The sequence below is a fragment of the Sciurus vulgaris genome, assembly GCF_902686455.1.
Source record: "Sciurus vulgaris genome assembly, chromosome: 15".
NCBI lineage: Eukaryota > Metazoa > Chordata > Mammalia > Rodentia > Sciuridae > Sciurus > Sciurus vulgaris.
Window position 1 is genome coordinate 23298134 of NC_136476.1, and position 22617 is coordinate 23320750.

General features: G+C 39.8%; 1 protein-coding gene across 12 annotated transcripts in view; it reads right to left on the minus strand.

Annotated features, from left to right (window-relative positions):
* GLIS3 (GLIS family zinc finger 3) overlaps positions 1-22617 on the minus strand; it is a 424300-nt gene that overhangs the window by 260588 nt on the left and 141095 nt on the right. For all 12 annotated transcript variants that reach the window (XM_079113026.1, XM_079113034.1, XM_079113032.1 and 9 more), the window contains one exon: positions 20675-21791. In XM_079113026.1, the coding sequence (XP_078969152.1) occupies positions 20675-21607 (933 nt within the window). In that variant the 5' untranslated portion in view covers positions 21608-21791. The remainder of the gene's footprint in view (positions 1-20674; positions 21792-22617) is intronic.

Here is a 22617-nt window from a genome sequence, read left to right on the forward strand (position 1 = left end):
ATTCTTTTACACAGCAGGACACTGGATGATTAAAGAAAGAAGAGCTGGTACAGTTGAGGGATAAGAAAATAAAAACAAATTTCAACCTCTCATATTTAAATTTCTCATTGAAGCTAAGAAAGAACCCATTTTCAAAACTTGGTAACACGTTCTGAGTTAAATGCTAATTCCCTTTTGCAATTCTGAGTAATGACTGCCTTTTAAAATTCCTGCAGCAACATGGAGCTATGCCATCCACTGACCTTGGTTCTAATAAGGTGTCCCTCGGTGACACAAAAATTACTAGTGGGGGGCTGGGAACAATGAAGTGGGGGAGGAAGATGAATGATGTACAAAGGACGCTGCTAACATTTTCCATGAGCAAGATCGATATGCCGTGTAACAGAAACATAACAAATCGTTTCATCAACTAACCCTTACCCCTGAAGAAAGCTACCTATAGGTTTGGCAGCAGAACCCAGTAAACAAATTACCCTGAGAGATTAATTGTACGTGAACTGAGGTTTCCACAGCACACTTTCCTTCCAACTCTGCATCACACCAGCATGCCTAGAAACTATTGGTGTGGCTCTAAACTCAAACTAATGTCTAAGTTATTGAAATATTCTATCCTATCCCCTATTGTAACATCATAGTTCTTCATCTTTTTACTTTCTTTTTATAGTAAAAAGTTATGATCAAAGTTGAGGCATAAAAATCTAGAGATCATGATTTAAGTATAGATATACTCGTGAATTAATTTCCCTAGCTTACCAACTCACTCCCCAAATTACCTCTCATATACACTGACTGCCAAAAGACATAAAACAACCTGCAAATACAGGTCCAAGTGAGGGATGCCTATGTCTAGGTCAGAACACACTAATTCTTAAATCTCATAGTCGGCTTAAGAAAACACATTGTTAAGTGCATCTGAAGCCCTCTAAGAAAGAGAATGTGTCCCCTAGAGACAAGTGGTTCACCCTCTCTGACCCAGGACTAACAGGGGGTGTGCACAGATGAGGCTGTACTGACTGATGGGGACCTACATGATGAAGGATAAACTCACTGCCCCCACCTCAGGTTGTATCCTCATCCTCTCTCAAACGAATAAAACGATATAAAATCCCCCTCACCACTTTCTGGTTTTGCTCCCACCATGTTTCCAGAATCCACTGTCTACAATGCAGTCAGAGACCATTTTAAAACACAGGTTTAATCACTTGCTTTTCTCAGAATATTCCGGTAGCTCCCCACTGCTCTCAGGACTAAGTCCAGTGCCCTGTAGCATGGCTTACTGACATCCAGGGAAGAGAGGAAAGCAGCAGTGGCAATGGCACCTGCAGCAGCTTGTGGGAGCCTGAGGCCTGCCCAGAGGGAAGTCCACACAGTGGACACCCTTATCCACGGTTTTACTTCTTCAATTTCCATTATCAAGTCAAGTGGCATCATCATGGGTCAATGATGCTGCTTCTGAGATACTGTCAGGTCAACAGCAGCCTAGCGCTATGTCACCAGGTCTACGCCTTTCACCTCACTTGGTCTCATCATGCAGGCAGGCACTGTATCACCTCACACCCTCACAAGAAGGGTGGATGCAGTACAAGATGATTTGAGAGACGACCACAGTCACATAACTTTTATTATGGTATGTGGTTATAATTGTCCTATTGTATTATGTTATTGTTGTTAATTTCTTACTGTGGCTAAAATATAAAGTAAACTCTAACACAGGTACGTGTGTACAGAGAAACATAGAGCACACAGGGTTCAGTAGTATCCATGGATCAGGCACCTACTGGGGGTTTTGGAACAGATCCCCTATGTGTAAGGGGGGACTACTGTATTCATTTCCTAAGGCTTCTGTACAAAGCATCATAAACTGGGTAGCTTCAAATGAATTTATTATGCCATAATTCTGGAAACTAAAACCCCCAATCAAGTGTAGCTCTGAGAGTTGTGAAAGAATCTGTTCTGGGCCTCTCTCCTCCCTTCTGTGGTGTGCTGGAAATCTTTGGCTTATAGCTGCGTCTCTCCCATCTCTGCTTTCATCTTCACCCACTCATGCATTCTCCCTGTGTCCCTATCTTTTCAAATCATCTGCTCCCCTGTGCACATGTATCTGTATCCAACTTTTTCCTTTCTTTAACACCAGTTGAATTGGATTAGGGGCCACCCTAATGACCTCATTTCAACTTGATTCCCTCTGTAAAGATCATATTCTCAAGTAATGAAACATTCTGGGTACTCTGGGTGATGTCTTCAATATATTGGGGGAAGGAATACAATTCAACTCATAACTAAATCACATTCTAAGATGGGGTTTGACTTTCTAAGTCCTTTCCAAATCTAATTTCTATTGGTTTCTGTTTTCTAGGACACAACAAATCACGTAGTAAGTACGAACAGAAATATGTGACTATGTTGTTAAAATGTTGTCTGCATTAGATTTATATCTCACCTCATTCCACAAAGAATTTAAATTCCTTAAAATTTGTTTTCAACTTTAATTTCCTAACATCATTCTGGGTGAAAATAATATGATTTATAGCATCATATAAAGACACATATAATTTCTTAACTTCGGCAATTCCCTCACACAACTTCTCTGAGCCTCAGTTCCCAGTCTGTAAATTGGAAACAATGCCCATTCTGCCTTCCATACTGAACTCTGAAATAATAAAATGATATAATACAGAAGAATGTTTTTAAGGCACAAAATGGTATAGAAATTTTGAAAAGTCATGGTATTTTTCATTTAGTTACATACTGGTTACATACTGGTTATAGAGTTCCTACAACAGTATGAGGTTCATTCCAGGAGGTCATTTCCCTTACTTCTTAATTGGTCTTGCTCCCTGCCTGGAATGAACATTAAACCACACGCTATCCAAGACACTAATCTCATCTTCTCACATGCATTCTAGTCCCACAAAATTGATTACCCACGACAAGAGGACAAATAACTTCTGGAAAACATGAAAGAGGATATTAGTGTATTTTTTTAATGGTAGTGTAAAACTGAATAGAATAATGTAGATGTGCAACAACAACAAAAAAAGAAACTCACTTCTGATATTCCTTGATAATATAGTGATAGGCAGGTTTTGTATTAAGTAAAAATATACTTTTCTAGAATTACCAAATTCAAAGGACAAAATTACATCATTATAAAGGAGATGAAATGATTCTATGTCAAATGATGGGGTCTTTTGTCAACCGAAGAAATGAAACCAGTGGGGCCTTTTTCTTTTGAATTTAGCAGGACTCAAGTGGCTATTTTTATAATAGCATAATAAAGTGATACAGTGTTTTAAGTGGTTTAATATTGAGGGGACTGAAAGTTCCAGCATAGAGCCATTTCACCCATCCATTGTATCACTCTATGGTTGCAACTAACACTTGGGGTAATAAATGCCCTCAGAGGTGGAATTCTAAGTGCTCTAGGAACACAGTGCCCCTCCAGGGACCATCTAGCTGTACAGCTCCAAAGTAAATGGTTCCCCCAGAGTTGTGAAATACAGTAGGCCTGGTAAAAAGGGAGGAGAGGACTAGAATCAGGGACCCTGAAAAAACAGCAGAGTATGGAAGGAAGTAAACATGCCTCACAGTAACTTCATAGGAGGCTGTGATGGAATAGAAATAGACACTGGTGTGTGCCCAACACCCTTGGGTCCTGGTTCTCATTCCTGTACTTACTAGCTATACAACCTTAGAAAAAAATCATGTTCCCTCCCACTAAAATGGAAATGAACACTGTGCTCACCTTTTCTACCTCAAAGGATTACTGTGAGAATCCAAGTGTTTGTAAACTTGACAAAACAAATGGAAGATCTTATTATCTTGGGTAGAGTTCAGCTTCCTGTAGTCTGTTTCAGACCATGAAAACGTCTACTCTCTGGGGTCCAAAAGAAAATGCCCAAATACAGCTGTTCCTACTTAATTTTCTTCTGTCATGAGCATAGTGGGATTTTTATTATTCTATATAAACTATATAAAGCTGCTGGCATTTGTCAATGTCTATTATTGCCACTAGTTGTTCTGTACAAAATATTCCCAAACCCAGTTTTAACTCAAGTCTCCTGGGTGGAGCAAGTGAGCTGAACAATCTAATAATTTGTAAATTATTTTTCTAGTAACTACTAATAATTATACCTACTATTTTCCTGATTAAGAACTAGAAAATGGTTTGTTTTAAAACTGCTTACAATTAGATGATTTTTAAAAATTCAATCTTATAAGCACTGCTGGCCTGAACAGTTGTGATTGGCAAGCTTCTCTTGGCTTTTCATAACAAAGCCAGGTCATGCTGGAAGAAGAACCTCTTTCCATTCTTTCTAGCACCCTCTTGGGCACCAAAAGTACATCCCTTCAATGGGTTATTCTAAAAGGAAGAGTGAAGTGGGTTTTACTTTTAGAACCAAGAGGAAGAGTGTTCAAAGACATGGACATAGTAAATCTTCAAACTTAGGGTCCACATTTCTGTATATTTTCAGTACACTATGGTTTCACTATGAATATTCATATGGTATGGTATGAAGTTGATCACTGACAAGAATTATTCTCACCTAAGGCTAAAATTCTGGCTTAACCTATTGCACCCTCCCTACCTTCAAAGCTTCCCCATCTAGAGATAATAAATTCTAGTACAACCACTCTTCCAGCACAGGGAACCAACCCTCCATTTATATCTGTATTTCTATATAAAAAGGGTCAACTAGGTACTTGATTCTATATAAAAAGGAAATCCCAGGGTCAACTAGGTACTTGAAGAAGTTTACATCTCTTCCTCCTACAACCCTGGAAGGTTGTCATCAAAAGGTGCAGAGCTCATGGCCAATATCCTCAGTGAGGGTGGAGAAACAGCTCTCACTTGGCAGAGCCAGGAGAGGATTTTTGGTTTTGGTTTTGGTTTTTTAAGCCAAATATTTGTGTTTTAGGCACTGGCTGAAATCTGAAAATAACTCTATAAGTCTTACAAATTCAGGTTCCCTAACTCAAGAATTCTCAGCCATGGGCGATTTTGCCCCTATGAAAACATAAGAGTCATGACTGCATACATTTTTCATCACTTCTGGGTTTAGAAGTGGTTACGAGCAACTAGTAGGTAGAAGCCAGGGATGCAGCTAAACGACCTTCAATACCCAAAAAAGCCCCTCACGAACAAAGAATTATCCAGTTCAAAAGTCCAAAATGTCAATAGTGCTGAGGTTAAAAAGCCCCACCTCCACCAGTAGAATAGAAAACCTTACCAGAGAATATAAGACAGTCCCCAACTAGATTCAAACTCCCCAAGATATAAACTTTAAGATTAAATGCCACTGTTTGGAAGCACTGAACATGCTTTTTTCAGACACTGTATAAAAAAACAGAGAGCTTCTAAGTACTGTTACAGCCTCCATTTTCTCTTCAATGTCACCCTCAAGAGATTTGCACAGAAAAAAAAAAGAAAAAAGAAGAAGTAGAGGCTGGAAAGATGGGAAGAGATGGGAGGCAACAGAAGAAGAAAACAGTATAAGTAGAAAAGCAAAATCTCTATGCCTTCTTTGACTATAGATAGGGCATAAGAGTCAAACAAAAGAGGCATCCTGCTGGAGCCAACCAAGTTTTATTGCCATAGACATGAACATCATAAAATTTCCCCAAAGCTAACACATAAGATTTTGTTCCCTAGCTATCATAATCCACAGTAAACAAATTCAACTCATAGTACACAAATGATTTTTCATTAAGCTGTTTCTATAGTAAGAAGTAATATAATTGTGTGATCTTAAAATTAAAATGATTTCCTCAGATTCATTGGGCTTCACTAATCCATAACAGTGCCTGAGTCCTTCATGCAACATATACACTTAGAACATGACCCTGGGTACAGCCCATCAGACCTTCCAGCCAAAGCCATTGCACACTGCTCCACATCAGTACCTGGGAAATGTCTGGGCAGCAGGCCCTCTGTTTCAGTTAGCTATTGAGCCATTTTAACCAAAATACACAACAAGAACAACTTAGAGGAGAAAACTCATCTGGGGCTCACGGTTTCAGAGATCTCAGTCCATAGACGGCCACCTCCATTGCTCTGGGCCCAAGGTGAGGTAGCACGCCATGGGGAAAGGGCCCCATGGAAGAAAACTGCTGGGTTCATGACAGGGTCAGGAAGGAGAGGGAGAGAGAGAGAGAGGGGGGAGGGGGGAGGGAGGGAGGGAGAGAGGAGGGGATGCAGGGAAGATGGACCCTTCCGGGGACACCCCCAGTGACCCACCTCCTCTGGTCACACCCCACCTATCTGCAGTTACCCAGTCAGTCCATTCAAAGTAGGAGGAACTGATTATGTTACAGTGTTCATAATCTAATCATTTTACCTCTGAATATTCCTGAATTAACAGGAGATCTAGGAAAAACCTTATATTCAAACCATAATACTCTAAGAATAAGTCAGCAAGAAAACTGAATAAATGCATCCCAGAACATAAAACACAGAGAGACTGATTTATTAAAAGGCCAATCTTGCAAACTCACTGTTGAAGAGATAGAAAAACACTACCCATTTTTGTTTAAATCCCCTCAACATACAGGAACCCAAGGAGCTACCCAGCCTTTTCTTGAACTTCTGTCACCCTAAAAATAGGATGACTTTAATATGGTTTCTCAGAGTGCCTGCATACACAGTTAAGTTTTATAGGAATTAAAATATAGAGATCCTCGTGTTAATGCCCTTTAATTTCAAGAGTTTAAGACTATGCTGGTTGCAATCAATTCATTCCCTTGGAGCATGTCCCCCTTGTTTTCTGCCTGCCTATCTTCTGGTGTAGAGGCACAGGTGAAGGCATTTCCATGGCAGGCTAACTTGGAACAACCTCTTCAACCTGTCTTTCCCTTTAGATGGCCCCTACACATTAGAGGTGGAGTCAGGGCAACACAAAAAAGTCAAGGAGATGCAAAAAGTTTGGTAAGTAGGAATTTCCTCCTGCTACCAGTCATCTTTCCTTTCATGCACCTGCCATGGAATGTGGAGTACAGATACCAACTTTGTGATCACCTCGCTTTTCATTTCCTTTTAAATTAGGTGGGCAATTCTCATAACATTAAGTATTATCTAAACTCAGGTGACTCTCAAAATTGTATCAGTTACGAACTCTGATCCTCAGAAATGACCACTTAAATGTCTAACAAGCTCCTCATACTTAACCAATCCAAAACCAAACTCTGTTTCCTTCCAAAGTTTCCCACAATTATAGCATCTCAGTTAAAGTGACTAAAAACTTTCCAGGTACATGAGTCAACTGCTAGAGTCACCCTTGACACTTCTACCTCCCATATTCCATATCTAATCCATTGAGAAATTCTGTAAGTTTTTCCCATATGTTTATGTGATCAGAATCCAACTGTTCATCTCAATTTTTACTACGAAGCATAAGAAGTAAGATGAGCTAGAAGTCTACTGCAATGATCCCAGTCCTGGAATGTTGATCTTCCCACTTCTATTCCTTGTTTCCTTTCAATCTAGTCTCCACACAGCCTTAAATGATTCCATTAAAACATAAATCTGAGCCTATCACTCCTCCATTCAAAACCATGCTTTCAGTGACCTACAAGGTCTTAAATAACCCAGTCTCAACTTTTTCTCTCACTCTACCTTCTCTCTTCTTTGTTCACTCCACTCCAGCCACTATGGACACCTTGATGTTTCTAGAACACCCTTCCTTAAGGTCTTTTCATAGCTATTCTCTCTGCCTGGCACTTTATTCCCTTACATATCTACCTTATTTGCTATCTTCCCTCTCTGCCGTGTAAGAGCGCAGAGAACAGAATGTTTTTGGTCTGATCTGTTCTGTCCATTGCTCTATCTCCAGTGCCTAGAAGACTGGCATGAAACAGTTTTTCATTAAATAGTTGAATACATGAAGTAGAGATAGTCATCAGAGGTCTTTCTGTTTTGCACATAAGGGTCACTCAGAGATCACAGAGAGCATATGTATTGACAATTAAAAGAAAAATTCTGCATTAAAAGAAATATTTACCAATATTTAAATATCTAAAATATCTTAATTGAAGCAATTATATAAATAATCTTAGAACATGTTCATGTTATAACAACTTTCTTTTATTTCCTTTTCTCTTTCAGTTTTATATCATACCCTATTTGAGTGAAAAGGAAGAAGACAAAGCAAAGTGATGTAGAAATGGTCAGTAGGGTATTTTTTAGAAATGCATGAATTCTGTATTCATTTGAAACCGCCCCCCCCATTGCAAACACCTTCAATTAAGCCTATTCTAATCTCAGCTAAGTGAGAATCCAACTTCAAAATTTCACTCCCAGGCACAGCTGTTTGACAAGTGCAGCAGGGGCCTGTCAAGACACTTGGCAGCATCATTCCTTTGGAACACAATGGAATTTTTTTTTTCTTTTGGCAACCCCTATTACTCACTGATGGTAATGAGCAAGTCAATCTTTGGAGGAAATATACAATCAAGCGACTAAAAATGCCTTTTATGGAATTCCTTCTTGAAAATGCATCATTGACCACAAATGGTCAATATGTACTCTTTATTTTCTAACTAAATTGCCCATTGATTCACCAAGATCTATGTTCCTAACCCTGTGGTCTAGTGAAATTCATTTTTTCTGAAGTCCTAAATTCAAAGAAAGGGACGGTGACACAGTTGTTGATTCTGATTTACTACCTCAAGAGAGTATGTAATTAGAGTGATTTCTCCATTATTTGCTCAGATTATACAACTCCTTCCTTGACTGGTTCCACCATAAAGGACCTGTTCCATGGCCACAGAACAAAATCAGGGTCACAATCTAAATATGGCTTTCCAGAAGCATACAATGGAACAGGATCAGGGTGACCCAGACAACCTGAGAAACTGGAGTCCTCACTCCACAGTGGGTCAATGCGCTGGATGGTTGAGGGAAACACTTGTTTCAGGGAAAGACAATTAGAGACACTTACAATAAAGTCAGTCCTTGCCTTGAGAACCTACAGACTTCCCACCTCAATTTATGATGCAGTTTGGGACTTTCAAAAACAAACAGTGCCTGTCTCATTGTCACATCTTTACCACAACTTGTATACCAGCACACCTCCACCAACACCTTGGAAAAGTTTTGGCAAGCGCCACTGAATCACTTGAGATGGGCCAAAAGGTCAGGGCCCTGAAACTTTGTCAGCATGATTATCTAAAAACCACTGGAAAGCACTCCATGCTTTTCAGAGAGCAGGTAGACTTTCCACTACACAAAAGCAGCTTTGTTTCTGTGTATGTGATGCCTCTTAATTAGAATCAATGATTTTTTTTATTGTTCCTGATAAGCTTGTTTGCGTAGCTTCATTTTCCTAAGACATTTTAAACGTTTCTAGGAAGGGTGCATGTCGGCAGAACACTGAGATAGGCCTTGAACCAGGGCTGTGGTATTGCATGATGTTTACAATCTGTCATCTTTGGGGGTAATTTTGCAAGCTTAAACACACTAAAGAACATATTATAAAGAGCCGGCAATTTCATTTTGTTTGAATATATTTATGGAAATGGACCAAAAGTGTCCATAGAGGCACATTGTCATTTTTTCCTTGAGTGTGTGCCAGTTCATGACCAAAAGCAAGCATTCAGAGAATAGAAGAGCATTTATGACCACACTGTGTGTATCAAATAAGCTACTTTATGAACAGATGGGGAATATTGTGTTTCAGGGTCTTAGTAAAATAGCCCTTCACACCAAATTTCTGTGCATAATAGTGGATCTCTCAGTGATTCATTTATGACCTTGCCCTTGATAATGAGCAGATCTCCCCGACGGGTGAGTGCCTGTGGGACATGAAGACATTGCACATCCTCATGGTTTAGCAAGATGATGAGCAGTGGGGAATTATACACCAAGAACATGTAATTTGGACAAGGTGGGAAAAACTGAGTAATCCACTTGAGATAAGGAGAGTTTCCCCAGCAGTGATGACTATATGGCAATGGAATCCTTGGAGAGTAAATAAGAAAGGAACAGTTGGACTGGGGAAGATTTAGTAAGTTGAATAGCAAGTTAGAGGAGCCAGCACTGATAAGAAATAAAGAAATGGTCTTTAACAAAACCAGTTCGATGAGACAGGGTCACCACTCACAGAAAGCTCAAAGATCAAGACTGAAATATTTCCTCTTTTTAAGGGACACAGAAAACCCAGATTAGTCAGGGGTGAAGCAGGGGGCACCTCTAGTTCCCTAAGCACTCTGTGTTCACCAATACTCTATGTTTAAGTTTCCTCCTGGGCACTCAGACCACACTTCCCAGCCTCCCTTGCAGTTGCAGTTGGGGTCATGTGACTTAGTTCTGTCCAGTGGCATTCAGGAAGTAGTGAAGCATGTCACTTCTACACCTGACTGACCCCTCAAAACTCCTCAAGAGCTTCTCTTTCACCCTAGACTCATACTGCTGAACCATGAAACGAAAGGATCCCGAGTTACTATATGATTGCAAAGAGCCAGCTACACTAGAACAGGAGCAAAAAATAAGCCACAGATATGAAGTGGTCTGTTACAGAAACTACATTATCTTAGTGTATTTCAATAACACTCCCTTCTTATCATTTGCCTTTTCAAAATCATGTTACTGCCTAAAAGTATGGCTCACCTCATTCTCTTTCAGAGAACTTCAAAAGCAATAGAAAAATTAATTTGCTTTCAGATCAACAGAACACAGGTTACCTCAGAAAATAGGTGGCATCATTTTCTGAGAAGCTGAAGGGAAAAAACTGTTTTCTTTCTATAAAAAGTCAAAACTAGTTTATTTACTTATTGTAAATACTTTATTATGGAAAATTTCAAATATCCATGGAAGAGTAGTAGAAGAGTAGACTTCTATCTACAACATAAGCTTCAAGAATGTGTGTGTGTTGGGGGGGGGTGTTTGAGGTCTACTGTACGTTAATCATTGAGCCAGATGCTGTCAATAGGACCCAAAGGCGAATATTAAATGATCCTCGAGTATGTAGTAGAAAGAACAGAGTCTGAATCTCAAACCCCACCGATTACTTAGTTCTGAGGGTTATAGTGAGAATTAAAATAATCTAGTAGCTCAGAATTTATAACATAATCATTTTCTTTCTCCTCTATCTCCCTAAAGGAGTTTTGGGGAAAGGTTTAATACTTCCTTTCTACTCAAAATGTAGCTCCTCCTGGGAGGGCCAGCACACTGAAACTTCTTAACCACTCACCACTATGTGTATAAGTATCTCTTTCCCAAAGATATTTCCCAAAAGAAAGCTTCAACTCTGTGGAGGGGAAAAACTGAGGAGTGAGGACAGGATTCCTTGTAGCAGCATGAAGACACTCAAGGCAGTCACCACAAATGATATGGACGCAAACTTCTTTTTATTTCAGAATGTTTTATAAGGCTGGGTTCCTCCATTTTCCCTTCATTGCAACTGTTTCCTCAATTCCAAATTCATTCTCTTGGCTACCAAAATATCATTTGAACTTCTCTGGACAAGGTTTACACTAGAAATCATGACTGGGAATGGGAGAACAGAGTGGCAAAAGACAGGGTTAGCAGTAGCAGTATTTCTCATCCAAGAACATACTTAACAGGTCCCACACCCAGTGCTGAGAACTGAAAGGCCTGTCAAAAGAAAAAGATTCTAAAACACAGAAATTATTCTGGAGAACGAATCTGAGAAACTGTCTCATGTTTGGAGTAAGGACCCAGGAGTAATCAGGTGCCCTACTGGGTACTCTGAATGCTTTCATCCAGAGGGATCTCTAGACAGAACTCTCTGGTCACACAGGCAGATGACCTGAACCTGGGCAGCTCAAACCCAGTGAGGCTGGTGCTGCTAGAGCAAGAAGCTCAAATAACAAAAAATACCTTCCCCTCACCTCACCTTCCCCAGTCTAGAGAGGATGGGGCCCTACAGAGTTCTGGAAGGTCACTGGAAATGGGTACCTTTTTTTTTTTTTTTTTTTGGTGGTGCTGGGGATTGAACCCAGGGTCTTGTCTTGTGCATGTGAACAAGCACTCTACCTGCTAAGCTATAGCCCCAGCCCATCAGCACCATTTTTAGGGGAATTGATTTAACTTTCTGTCCTTTAAACATCTTAAGCATTTACTTCTGTTCTCTATTAATTAGTCTGAGCAGGAAAAACACAATCCAAAGTAAATTTCAGCAGTAGAAGGACTAACAAGCTCAGTATAAAGAACACCAGCCCAAACCTTTGTTTAACAGTACTTCTGTCTCTTTACAGATTTTAAAAGGAAATATTTAACTAATGGGAAAGCTACTCTTATGCAGAAGAATGTATGCAGCCTCTGTCTACATCTTAATTATTCTACAAAATTGATCAAATAGCTTAGGTCTCCAGTCATCCCTAGGTTTTTAATTTTTGTCTTTAAAACTCACAACAGAAAATACTTTTATTGTGTCTCCATTCATGTGTTTCCCTAGCTGATCACTTGGCAAAAGAAGAAATTTGTATTTCATTTGATAGCTGCTCACAGGTTCATTTTAATAAAAAAGTGTAAACTTGAAGAGATAATGGAGATGGTTGGAGGGAGTCAAAGTTTCATTTTGCATATACTTAAACACATTGTTTGCTACCCCAGTGAAGCCACTTCCTAAGTTTTATTTTTTTATTAACTAGATTTGCACTTATATTAACTAGGCTTGTAGTTCTTCCAGGTTTTAGTAACATTATCCCTAACTGATAGAAGGCCTTCAGGAGTCCTTCCCAGTCTACCTGGTCTTGAACTATCAAACTTCTTGGGAACTGTTTCTTCCTCTGGACCCTTTCATGCCCCTGTGCCTCAGCTTGAATGGCCCCCTTCCTTTCTCTGCAAGAATTAATGACTCTTCTTTCAAGACAGAATTGCCTCCTCTGAGAAGTCTGCCAGTCTCTTACAGGCATAGTTGAAAGGTTCTTCCTCAGTTTTTCCATTAAAGCAATTTGCACAGGTCTGTATCACAGCCCCTGCTTTATTATTTATACTCTGTTACCCTCAGAAGACTGTGAATTTCTCAAGAGAATGTCCCACTTAGCTCTGTACTCCCTGACTTCCAGGACAGGGTGTGGTACACGGATTGCATTCAGTGATCAAACGAATGAATGAACTTGCGCTGGGTGGGCACATCAGTACATATGCTATTTGGGTAGAGTAAGGACACAGCCCTGTTTTCCCAAGATGATGCTGGCTTAGACTGATATTCCAGTGAAACAGAACTCCTTTGATTCTCAACAGTGTCCTGTCTTGAGTAAGAAATTATATGGTCAGCCTTGGTTTGGAGCACTGGGCATAATTACTCATGCATATTGCCCTTGACTACACAGAACCCAATCATCTCATGTTCCGACTTCTCAACAACCTCTTAAATTAATCATTTTAAATGCTTTTTGAAAATTCTCCTCCCCCAAGAATTTATTCCCCCAACTCAAGTCCATACCTATGGGCCAAGAAAATAAAAACAAATACTGCGCTGGAAAAATAAGAACACATTGTGCTTCATTCCATTTTCTCACCAAATTCCACAGGACATGGCACCTATTTAGACTAATCAACCTCACTGCTAGATGTGAAATCAAGCCTGCCTTGATCCTGTCTGGGTTTGCCAGTCACATATCCATTGCCCCAGGTTAAAATATCCATTGTCTTATGGGTAGCCTAGAAGTCTCAACTCAGTAACTACAGCAGAAACTAATAAATCAGCCGATGAAAAAATAATCATCTCTTTCCAAATCATTCTACCCAGAACTTGAAGAAAACGCTTCTAAAAGATCAAAGAAAATCAGACTACCTCTTTTTTGAGAAACACAAATGTGTTTGGTTTTTCACTCTACACAATCAAATTCTATCTGGTCTCAAAGATGTCAACAAAACCATTCAAAGAAGAGATAATTAAGAAATATTCCAAAGGTCACAAAAGACATTTCTAATAAATTGCCAAACTAATTTTCCACACTTGTGTAGTCTGAATGGACTAAGAAAAATATACTTTTAAAACTATATATGAAACCTCAAAAGGTTTACCATGTACCCCATTAATCTAATACTTTATGAAAAGATTTACATAGTGCTTTCTAATTTAAAAAATGTTATTTCAGGGTATAAAATTAGTGAAGAACCACAAAACAAATATGAACTAAAAGGAACATTGACCATCATGTAGTTAATGATTTTGTTTAATGAGGATAAAGCCTCAAATATTTAACCTCTTTGGGTTGTTCTCATTATCTATTATTTTTCATTAATCCTAGGATCACAGGGCAAAGAAACATAAACCACAATTTACTTTGAAACATTTGCCCAAATCTGCTATACATTTATTTTTAGGACAAAGTTCATGGAAGGCCAGTTCCCCAGGTAAACTGGATTAAATGCCTTCGAAAGGGAAATCAAATTAAACTACTACCAAATGGCAGGTTTCTAAACAGTGCTTTGGGATGTAAAATCTGATTTGACAGACGCCTTATAGACTGTGGTCAATTCCCCGCCCCCATCTGATGAGAATTTCTGTGGTTTTGCTTTTACCCATACTAAGGGCTTTTTAATTTACAGTGACATATATATGTCCTCAGTATATTCAACATGTATATACCTAGAGAAATATGTTTGTAACTCTCTCTTGTATAAAATCACTGGGGGGAAAAAAATCTCAAGATTTGGTTTTACTTTTTTAAATCATTGAGTTTGCATCTAATATTTGACAGACTGATGCCTTGTGGGATACAATTTGGAAGCTACACTCTCTCTGATCTTTACCAGATGTTTCACTGGTGGTGTTTCAGCCTCAAGAGACAAAGAGGATATTAATGTTAATTTTATTTATTTAATCACATCAGGCAGATTTGATAAAAGGGAAAACTCAATATTTTGGTAATTTACCAACTCTTCAGAAATGTCCATAGTAGCAAAAAAATGTTTTGAAGATCATTTTATATTAAAAGCAGAGAGGCTGCATTGTGTTTGGAAGGAAAAATTCTCTTACCTTTAAAAATGGGAAAGATGTGACAGATCTGTCAGTGCCACTTTTAACTCAGGGAGTCAAGGGGTGCCAGTGATAGACATATACTTCAGCACAAGGCCCATCCTGACTTTTAATTGACTATTAACTGCAGAGAAAGAGTACTCTGATCATGAGATGGACACAGTCGAAAGCCTCCTGCCACTGCCAGAGTTGCTGTAGTATCTTCTTCTCTTTTGCCTCTGGATTTTATTCCAGGGGGACACTAAACTACCTTGATCATTGTCAGGATATTGATGATAATGAAGACATACTCTACTAAACACTGTCTCCCTACACTTTAACCTAGACAAGGTAGGCTTTTATTTATCTAGAACTTCTGGAGTACTTGTTCTCAGTCTTAGCTGCTCATCAGAATCACCTGAGAGCTACACCCCAGACAAATCACATCACAAACTCATGAGCGAGACCCAGGTACTGCCAGGTGAGTTCAATGTCAGCCAAGCAAAGAACAGTGCCTTAATGGGGAACAGATAAACTGGAAAAATCAATTCTTCTAGGTTTTGTACTCATCTGAAAAAGGAATGTGTGTAAGGAAGCTGAAGTGTTATCTTAATTTTCTTTCATTTATAAGTAAAACACACACGTATGAAACATTTTAAACAGCAAAATTTATGAAACAACAGATACCTGTGGCACCTGTATTCCCACCACAGTTTAAAAAAAACTAATATTTTGTCACATTTATTTCAGTTCTCCCTCCTTGAAAGACGGTGGAGCAAAATCCCCACATCCTATTTCTTTCTCTCTAGAAATATCTCCAATCATAAGTTACTAGTTACTCTGCCCACAGGATTTCATTCTTTAACCACATGATTATTGATCTCCAACAACTCTATACTTTGCTGTGTTTAAATGTATATAAACTGTATGATACTGCATTTATCCTTTTGCACATAAATTTTCACTCAACAACTTTTTGAGAGTTGCCCATGTTGACATATTTGTGTATATAGTCCATTAATTTTAAACTCCTTTATATTATTTCATTAGGAATAAACCATAGTTTATTGATCCATCTAATATGTCAATAGTTATTTACACTTTTTTAAAAACACGAATGTAGTGAACATTTTTTTCCCGGGTCTCTCCATCACCACATGCAAGAGTCTGTAGGGGAGATACCTAGACATGGCTCTGATGGATATGCTTCGCTTCAAACTTACTAGATATTCCAAAATTGCTCTCCCAAGTGGTTACACCAATTTACTCGCTCCAGAAAAGTTAGCCTATTCCCCATTTTACATACACTGATCAATATTTGGTACTATGAGAATTTGCTCATTGTGTCCTATAGGAAGGTTTTGAAGTATTAACTAACAGTCATGGTTAGACAGTATCTTCCTAAGGTCCCTTCTGTCATATTATTGTGATCAATGCCAAGTCTTATCAAAAAAATAAAATGAAGGATATGAAAACACCTTCCACATCTTACAATGAATTTACTTTTCTTCAAAAAATATGCTACAGGGTTGAGGTTGTAGAGCTCAGTGGTAGAGCACTTGCCTAGCAGGTGTGAGGCAATGGGTTCAATCCTCAGCACTACATAAAAATAAATAAATAAAATAAAATAAAGGTATTGTGCCCACCTATAACTAAAAAACTATTTTTAAAAATATGCCACATAGCCAATGCTGGCCCATGAACCCATACATCAGGCCATAAAAGAGGAATGGGGACATGGCCCCAGTTCTGTATTTATTTTCTTATGTTCATGATCCAATGTTACTTAAAAAGCAAACTACCCAATATTCAAGCCAAAGCAAATATTCTAGGTTTTGCCAGGCAAAATGCCTGTGGAGAAATGAGTCAATTCATACAAAATTCAAAACTGTCTTTGGTCAGTGACATTTTCATGAAAATCTGTGGGTGGGTAAAAGTTTTACAAAATTCCTTTTTGCTATTGGATAAAATTCATCCAGGAAAAATAAGCAAAATTTAAGTGGCAGCCCACATTCCCCCTAATTCCCTTATTAACACTCCCTAACCTCCCAGCACAACTGCTTTCAATTGCACACAAAGGCAAGCACTGGCCTTTCCCACCCTGGCAACAGAATCCTGTGCCCCTGCTCACTCTGCCCTGATCAGATAGGTTTTCCCAGCAGAGGCACAAACAGAGCATGCCTGGTCTCATTCAGAACCCACCTCCCTGGGAACACTACCCAGCCAGGCACTGCACACCCTTAAATTTAATGGCAGAAAGACTATGTATGTCAAAAACATTCTCAGTGTGTGCTCTGTTGGAACCAATACTATGGATACAGTTAGAGACAGCTGATATAATATGTGGTTCTGGGTTAGATTTTATGTGATCCTCCTACATGAATCAGAGGTTTGAAAACAAGACAAATTCTGAGTCTCCATGACTTGTTCTAACTTGGAAATCTAGAACCTTATCATCTCAGGAAAACATAACAGAATTCCATATAGTTACACTGGGGATGCCCCAGTTTTGTTAACTCCAAGATTTACCAAGGTTGGGTCTGAGTAAGCTTAGGAAGGTCAAAATAGAATAATTCAGCACCTAGAAATAGCTTTAGTTAATAGACAGCAGTGAAAGGACTTGGGTACTTTTAAATATAACTCCTCCATATTCCAGTTTCTGATCTAGTTGAGGTCTGTCTGTCTGCCAAGGCCTTTACTTCTCAAGGCCTTTGTCACTGGCTGGGAATATCTCTGCCACTGAGCCAGACCTACAAAGAGAGAGCTTTCCACAGAAGCAGTAAGAATGAGATATACAAAATGGTGGGGTCATTTGGGTGAGGAAAGGAAAAGTACCCATCTTCTTCTCCCAGTAACTGAACCAAATAAATAATTCCTAACCCTCTCCTGGTTTTGCCACCTAGAGTCCTGAGTGATCAGAACCCTGGAGTTCCGGGTAAGGCCGGGAGTCATAATCAGGGATTCTGAAAATGCATTCTCCCATGCTGGAAAGGGAATTTGGCACGGAGGGAGGACACCAGTTGCAGCCTCTTCCTGTAAGCAGGCTGTAGCCCTCTGACACACCCTCCTTTTACCATAACTTCCACAAGCTCTTTGTGCTTCTTGTAGTCATGGTCACCAAACACAAAGGGGTCATCTGCCCTTTCCTGGGTCAATAAGCAAGTGAGTGAAAATGATGAGTAACTCTATCATGGAAAATTAAAAGCAGCTAAACATACATAAAATAGACTGGGTCTTTTCACTGAAACTGCTCCTAGACTTTGCAGCATGTGACACAGCCACAAAAAAGCCAAAGATCACTTCTCCAAAAGAAGAATGTGGTCATTTTACTTGGTGGGGATCTTCAGCTTTGAATCAACTACCTTCTGATTTTAAAGCAGTGAAACATTGCAGTGTTAAAAGTTCTTTGTGTTTAGATTCCAAGTGTGTGAAGATTCACTTTTCAAAAGGTAGAGGAATACATTGCTTCAGGTGTGCATCCACTTTAAGCACAATATCTTCTATTCATGGACTACAAATGGAGAGGACTGCTAAATTTTCACTGCCAGTTGGCTATAGCCCAACAGATGAAGCAGATGACATGGTGCACCAGAGCAGTCTTCAGAAGACATAAGGTCCATGACATGTATGTTTATGTGAAAATGGATGTCTTCTTGCTACAAATATATAGTCCCAGCACAGGAATTGCAGAATTAGTCAACTCCTAAGAACTCTGCCTTGGATAAACATATCTGCACTGTAATATGTGTAAGTAAATGGTTTGTGGATCTAGATTTAATATGCTATTAAATTAGCAACCTGAATTTTGCAAAGATTTGGTCTATAAGTGGGGAGTGGGCAGATTAAGAGAGAAAAATTACCTCCTGTACCCATTCTGAACAGTACAATGAAGAGTTATGCAAAGGTCTACAAACATTTACCTTTCAGCTTATTCTTTCACTCAACCATTTCTATTTTTACTATTCATCATGCACTTTAGCAAAAGTCAACCTTATAAAGTTACACATCTTTTGAAAAGTCTGGGAACAGTGGGAAAATGGGGAAATCCTGTTGCATAAAAATTAATTTTGCAATACAGAAAAAAAATTTTGGATAATTCAAGCCTTTATGTTTATTTCAGTAAAGCCAAATCCAGTAAACTATTTTCAGACAGGATTAGTCAGGACTGAAAGGTTGGACTGTTTTCCTTCAGAAACTGAATGTCTTTCCTGCCTGCAATAGGCTGGTGTGTTCCAAACAGAGTAAATGGAATTGCCTACAATTGCTTGTCTCTTTCTGGCATTTTAATGCAGAACCCTACTGAAAGAGTGAGGGTTTGCCTCCTGGAATGCAATTATTCTTTTCACTCATAGAACCTGACATTCTCACAATGTATCACCTTCAGGTTTTCCTTAAGAAAAATCACAACATGGGGCATAATGTAACCATAAGAAATGCAATTTCATTCCACCAGAAATTCTTAAAACTCTTTCAAAAATACCTACCGGATGGTGAAAAGGTACTTCTAATACTTGCATTACAGATATCACCTGTTGGTTTGCTTTTATATGAATCAGAGGACCTGGCTAATTTACAATCAAATATAAACATGGTACAGATTCTTTACATCACAACATGCTACAGAAAGAAGGGACTCCAGTTGGGGAATCACAGTCCAGATAAGTTCCTTTTCAAAATAAATTATATATTTCACATATTTAGTGACCTCCAGCATGCTTATGAACCAGGGAGCACAAAGAATTCTCAGATTTTAATTCTAAGGAAATATTCTTATCCATCTAAATTAATCTAAAACATATGTTATTCTTTTTCCAAGAGTTAAGTGAGCTGTCACATTGTGCAAAGCCATCCCTGTGATCCCAAGGATGCTGTCCCACTTGTAAATCCTGAGGGTTTCTGTGAAGTGTGAAATTGTTGTGAAAGCATTTAAGAATCATATTATTCAAACAGAGTAAATTTTGCCAAGAAACAGAGTTCCAGGATTGATGCTGGGAAAGGGGAAGTTAGGGGAAAGCCATACCAGGCCCACTTCCTTCAACATCAAAGGTACATCAGGCACATCCCCTAATCCATTCCCTTGTTACACCTTTCCACAAACCCTCTCCTTAAAATTAGGTGAGATCCTTCCAGGTTCTGCTCCTGTGATGTCCTCTGGTGTTTTTATGCTGGCTATAAATCATTAACTAGTCCCACAACCCTGGAAGGTACAGTGTGCAGGCGTGTGGGTGCATGGAGCAATAATTTTACTAGCCAAGTTGCTAAGTGGTGAGTTCCCTTCTTAAAGATCAAAACCACCCCTTCCCCCACTCCAATTCTCACCCAGTTATTAAAGGGAAAGAAAAATCTCTGAATATTTGCTTTGGAAAAGAGCTAAAGCTTGCTGGTGGTGTGATGTGTGTTCCTTTGCTCGTGTGTCCACGCACATTAAAGAAACTCTAGTTTGTGCCTGGCCAGCATTTTCTCAAGATTTTGGACAGTGTAGTAGATTGACCTCCTTTGCTGATCATGTAGCCTTGCAGTAGAGAACCTAGAAAGGGAGAGAAACCAGCAGCCACCAGCCGTCAGAGGAACCTTCCCCTTCCTCAAGCTGAAGAGGTATCCAATCCCACAGAAATCTCCAGCACCACACATCCAAACCCACAAATGAAGAAACTGTCCCCAGACCTGTGGGCCAAGTTTAGAAAACACATGCATGAAAAACAAGCCACGCCTTAAAGAAAGGTCACTCCTGGGCTTCAGAAACTCACCGTACACTTGTTGGGCTTCTCCCCAGAGTGGACCCTCATGTGGATCAGCAGTTTATAGCGGGCGTTGAAAGGCTTGTACCTTCGAGGGCAGCCAGCCCAGAAGCAAGTGAAGTCTTCCCCCTTGCGCTGGTCTATGTGAACCTTCTCGATATGCCTTACAAGTTCCTCCTGCTGGTCATACAAAGCACTGCAGTCTATCCAGCGACAGCAGTGTTTGCCCCCAACATCATCCATCTCCCCATCCTCGTCCAGGGCAGCTTGGGGCAGGGTCAGTGGCTGGCCATGAGCCACTAGCTCTGGGTGGTGAAGGTGAGGATGAGCATGGTAGGGTGGTGGCGGACCCTGAGGTGGTGGCAAGGGAGGAAGAGGGGGCGCGGAGGGCAAGTCCAGGGTGCCGCCGGGGAACTCCTCCAGTCGCTCAGTCTTGAGCATGCCAGAGGGCTGGCCTTCGGGGCCTGGCAGGCCATGCTGCACCACCATATTGTTGATCTGCCCGGGCTGAAGGCCGCCATGCTCCAGCTGTTGCATGCGCTCATACTCCAGCACTCCATCATCACCATAGGCCGGCAGTGCCAGGCCACCACTGGCCACCAGCACACCCTTCTGGTTTCCAGGTACTGCACACGGCTGGGGGATGCAGCTGCCACGCACACCCAGAAAATGCCCATAGACCTCGGGCTGCGGGGACATGTTGGCTGGGGATGCCCTCGGCCCATTGATGTAGGCAACCAAGGACGTGGGTGAGGTGCGAATAATGGTATTGAAGTCTATCCCGATGCCATCAGACAGGGGTGACAGGGACAGTGCTCTCTTCTTGGAGCGGGCTGAGTGGGACCTTGTCGATGAATGCCTGGGACTAGGGTAAGGAGAGTGGGTATTTTCCATGCCAAAAAGGTAGGATGGCAATGAGTTAGAGACACTGTTGCTGGACATGGATGTCCCTGGAGGAAGGCCAAGGAAGTCCCCTAGATCGACACCATTCTGAGAGCCATGGCTGGAGGAAAGCGAAGGCAGAGCCCTGTAGCCCTGAGACCACTCTTGTTTCACGCTCAAGGCCGATTGACTTTCCGTCAGACTCAAAGCTGTGGATGCCAGAGACTCCCGTGAAATAAGGGACCTGAAACAGCAGCCAGAAGGGAAGAAAAAAAATAACATTTTAGCAGGATATGAATTGCTTAAGAGCTAAAAGAACATTGCACTTACAATCGCTTAAGTATTTCCCCTAATTACATTCTCCACTAAACACACATTCTTGGGCTAAGATAAAATCCAAAGCTTTTAGTTCCAGGTAAATAACATTTTACCAAGAAGAACAATAAAAGCTAATGCTTACTGAAATAATAAAACAAAAGACATATTGTTATAATCTTAGAACTTTAGTGATAATAAATAGTCCTTGCTTTATTTTCAAATATCCTTTTTAATGTAAGGAAAAATTAAAGACCTGGGAAAATTATTAATGCCTGTCAGGGCAAACCAAATAACCAAGTATTTGTTAAGCACCTACTATGTGCAGTGTGGTATGACAGGCTTTGCAGTGCATACAAATCTAAACAGAGTACCAGCCTTTAAGTAACATCTATTTGAGGAGATAACATAGAAACTCTACTTGATTTAAAAAAAAAGAAGAAAAAAAAAAGAATAAATCCTTAAAGTCAAAGGGTAGTCCAGGAGATTCAGAAGCTTTGCAATTTAGTTTCACTGATATTAACAAATTAGTAAAAATAAATAAATAAAGAGCAATTTATACTGTTAGCATGCAGTTACAATATCAAATCATCCCAGTAGGTGAAAAATATATATAAAATACATGGACTGGTTTCAGTTCTCAATTTTTTAAATAAAATATACCTATAATATATAAGGGAGAAACAAACTAAAATCAAGTCACATTTAGAATTACATACTGGGGCCATATAAGGTTTAATCACACTTGCTAGTCT